The sequence below is a fragment of the Micromys minutus genome, assembly GCF_963924665.1.
Source record: "Micromys minutus genome assembly, chromosome: 1".
Lineage (NCBI taxonomy): Eukaryota > Metazoa > Chordata > Mammalia > Rodentia > Muridae > Micromys > Micromys minutus.
Genome location: NC_137969.1, coordinates 118,956,858 through 118,960,840, shown reverse-complemented (window position 1 = coordinate 118,960,840; position 3,983 = coordinate 118,956,858). Strand labels below are relative to the sequence as shown.

Here is a 3,983-nt window from a genome sequence, read left to right as displayed (position 1 = left end):
AAAGGTTGGCACATGGTTTATAAAACTGTGGATACTACAGCTGGGAGGAAACCTGAGAATGTACATATTAAATATCTACCTCTGTTATTTTCCTAAGTGTTCATAACCTTAATACCTTAAAAGGGCTAAAAATTCCACTGACAAAAATAAATAGCTTTTCTTGTGTGCACAATGATACACGCACAAAATTATTCAGTGTAGTATTATATATATATTTTTTTCTTTTTTTAAAACTCTACATGAGTTGTGGGTCCACTGCTCAGGAGCAGGCCAAACAAAACACTGCATAGGTTCATGATGAATGCCCCGCACCCCGAACAGTGTTAAGCTGGAGGGATAGGTCAGTGATAGAATGTTTGCTGAATGTGTGCAAGAAAGCCCTGGGTTTGAGTCCCAGCATCATAAAAATAATAACTCTGAGTACTATCAATAATCAACATTATTGATAATGCTATCCTTCATGGAGGAAGGCAGAAACAAAGCACACAGAAGAGGAAACTAAGTTTTCACTCCTTTAAATGCTCTGCAGTGTGCCTGGTTCAACTTGTTATATTAATAGTATACCCAAAGAGGAAATGCCTGGGCTTTCTTTGTCTTTTCTAAAGGAAGAAAATATTATGTGTTCAGAAAGGTGGATTTAAGTTGATAATAAAGAGCTTAATAAGGAGAAAAGAAGAGAAAGAAAAGAGGACACCGTTAGGACACAAAGGTTTATGTGATTTTAGCCATTACAACAGGAGTTCAGAAAGATCTCAAGTGTTACATTGATGTTATCGATATTACAAAAGAGAAAAAAAAGTGACAGGCGACAGTGAAGAGCACCAGACACCCAGCACAAACCTAAGACCATCCTCCTTCAACTGCCAAGGTATTTTCACAGATTAAGACCCCCCACCCCCTCTTTCATCTCAGCTTTCCCTAACCTGCTTGTCCTGGGGAACTCAAGCCTCATCCTCACCCTCCTCCTCCTCGAACTCGCCCTGCTCATCAGCCGTGGCATCCTGGTACTGCTGGTACTCAGACACCAGGTCATTCATATTGCTCTCCGCCTCCGTGAACTCCATCTCGTCCATGCCCTCTCCCGTGTACCAGTGCAGGAAAGCCTTGCGCCGGAACATGGCCGTGAACTGCTCCGAGATGCGCTTGAACAGCTCCTGGATTGCAGTGCTGTTGCCGATGAAGGTGGCTGACATCTTGAGGCCACGGGGAGGGATGTCACACACGGCCGTCTTCACGTTGTTGGGGATCCACTCCACGAAGTAGCTGCTGTTCTTGTTCTGCACGTTGAGCATCTGCTCGTCCACCTCCTTCATGGACATGCGGCCACGGAAAATGGCGGCCACGGTCAGGTAGCGGCCGTGGCGTGGGTCACAGGCAGCCATCATGTTCTTGGAGTCGAACATCTGCTGGGTGAGCTCGGGCACTGTCAGGGCTCGGTACTGCTGGCTACCTCTGCTGGTCAGAGGTGCGAAGCCTGGCATGAAGAAGTGCAGTCGTGGGAAGGGCACCATGTTCACAGCCAGCTTGCGCAGGTCTGCGTTCAGCTGGCCTGGGAAGCGCAGGCAGGTGGTCACTCCACTCATGGTGGCTGACACCAGGTGGTTGAGATCGCCATAGGTGGGCGTGGTCAGCTTCAGGGTGCGGAAGCAGATGTCATACAGAGCCTCGTTGTCGATGCAGTAAGTTTCATCTGTGTTCTCCACCAGCTGGTGCACGGAGAGGGTGGCATTATAGGGCTCCACCACGGTGTCAGAGACCTTGGGTGAGGGCATGACGCTGAAGGTGTTCATGATGCGGTCTGGGTACTCTTCTCTGATCTTGCTGATGAGCAGGGTCCCCATGCCTGAGCCAGTGCCTCCCCCCAGTGAGTGGGTCAGCTGGAAACCCTGGAGACAGTCACAGCTCTCTGACTCCTTCCTCACCACATCCAGGACAGAGTCCACCAGCTCGGCACCTTCTGTGTAGTGGCCCTTTGCCCAGTTGTTTCCTGCACCACTCTGGCCTGCCAGAGCAAAGGAGGTTTAAGTCAGCTATGATTGGGAAAATTACTTCTTAAATAATCACATCTCAGATAAGGCTATTTCTAATTATCACCAATAAATATTAAAGCAGTAAACTATTTGGTCATCAATACAATTATAAATGAATTAACAGAGCACATATCAGGCTTTGAAGAAGCTTCATTTGTCTCATAGCCTGAACTAAGGCTTAGCTGCCACATTCCTCGTTGCTATTTATGTTCCCAACCTATCACACTTCTCCATCCCTGGGCTAGTAGTAATTGGCACCTTGTGCCCTTCTGTCTTCAGCTATGCCACATACTCACCAAACACGAAGTTGTCTGGCCTGAAGATCTGCCCAAATGGTCCAGACCTGACTGAGTCCATTGTTCCTGGTTCCAGGTCCACCAGGATGGCCCTAGGCACATATTTATTACCTGCAGGGGAACAAGAGCTGGCTTAGCCCTTCAGGCAGTGTGCTCTATAGAGAAGGGCTTGGTCCCATCTCCTTCCTGATTGGTGGTACCCTCAAACAAAGAAAGGTCCATTATGACTAAGCTTTCAATGGGTTTGGTTGGCACAGAAGAGGCTACCCCACCCAAAAATAATGGACATCCTAAAATAGCCAGGCCACCCTTTCTGGGGTCCACATAAGAGCAGAGCTTAGGGGTGCCAGAATTAGAATTAAACATTGGGTATTAAAGTAATTACCAGTTGCTTCATTGTAATATACATTGATTCTTTCCAGTTGCAAATCACTGTCTCCATGGTAACTTCCAGTGGGGTCAATACCGTGCTCATCACTGATGACTTCCCAAAACTGTGACATAAAAAGGCTGTATTTAGCTATGCACAACCACACCCACCCCAATTTGATGAGAAGCCCCCGCCCCACCCCCACCCCCAGTTTTAACAACTGGGACATTGCAGAAGCTTTGAGTGGCATGACCCGGGCCACAGCTTTAGGGCTTACATTGTACAGAATCAGAATGTTGGAACTGGGCGGTTTCTCATGAGAACAGCTGCTCCCAGCAGGAGCTAGGGGGTCTGTGGGGGGGGGGGGCAAAACAGCCCAGGCGGGGTTTACAAGTCACAGCCAACACTGCCGGCTGGAGACAAATGCGCTGGGACTATAGAGGAGGAGAAAAGGGGACCGGCGGGGAGAGTGAAGTGAGAGAGCTGTAGGGTGCTGTTAAAATTCAAAGCACGTTCAGCCACCGGCAGGCAACCAGTCTCCTCCCCTCCCCCGCAGCTCGCTTGGTGTTCAAGGGAGTAAAATCAATTCTCCTTGTGTCGCGGCCCCTCCCTAAGACCGGTGCCCATTGCCTAGCAGACACACCTGCGCCTTCTTAAGACACGCGTGGCCATTACGGAGGAAAGGAAATGGGGCAGCCCAAATTCCGAACAGTTCCAGGAAAAATGGGACCCCTTTGCTTTAAAGTCTGAGACCACGCCCATCCGACTGCACAAAACAGCAAGTCGGGACCCCGTTGGCGAGATTCGGTATCTACCTAGGACCGCGTCGCAATTTGGAGCCCAAAGTATCTCGAGCGGAGCTTCGCTAGCGTCCCTCCCCCTTCCCTTAAGCAGTGCGCCCACCTTGGCACCGATCTGGTTGCCGCACTGGCCCGCCTGAATGTGCACGATCTCTCGCATGGTGCCTCCTTAGCTTCTTGCTTCCTTAGGTCTGATGATCCTCCCCTTCCACACCCACTGCTGGGCCACCTGGAACTTACTCGGGAACCGACGGGCTGAGGGCGACTGCAGGGTGGGTTCAGTCTTTTATGTAGGGAGGGTGGAGCGAACCAAACAGACCGCGCCCCCACAGCCAAAGCCCCCAGTCCCGTTCTCGCAAGCGCTCTCCAGGCCGAGTTGACGTAATGCTCTGAGCCCCAGGGACAGTCCGGGGGGGCTGGACTATGGGCTTGTGGCCAATCAGCGCGGACGTGAAGACCTTGCGAGGGGTGGGGGTTCTTGGGAGAA

General features: G+C 50.5%; 1 protein-coding gene across 1 annotated transcript; it reads right to left on the bottom strand.

Moving 5' to 3' along the window:
• Positions 1 to 274: 274 nt before the first annotated feature.
• Positions 275 to 3,740, bottom strand: LOC308429636 (tubulin beta-2B chain). The gene is made up of 4 exons (XM_080928549.1): positions 3,600 to 3,740; positions 2,712 to 2,820; positions 2,327 to 2,437; positions 275 to 2,002 (listed from the first exon to the last, which is right to left on the bottom strand). The coding sequence occupies exons 1-4, from the start codon at positions 3,654 to 3,656 to the stop codon at positions 942 to 944; spliced, it is 1,338 nt and encodes a 445-aa protein (XP_080784675.1). The 5' UTR covers positions 3,657 to 3,740; the 3' UTR covers positions 275 to 941.
• Between the last annotated feature and the right edge of the window lie 243 nt (positions 3,741 to 3,983).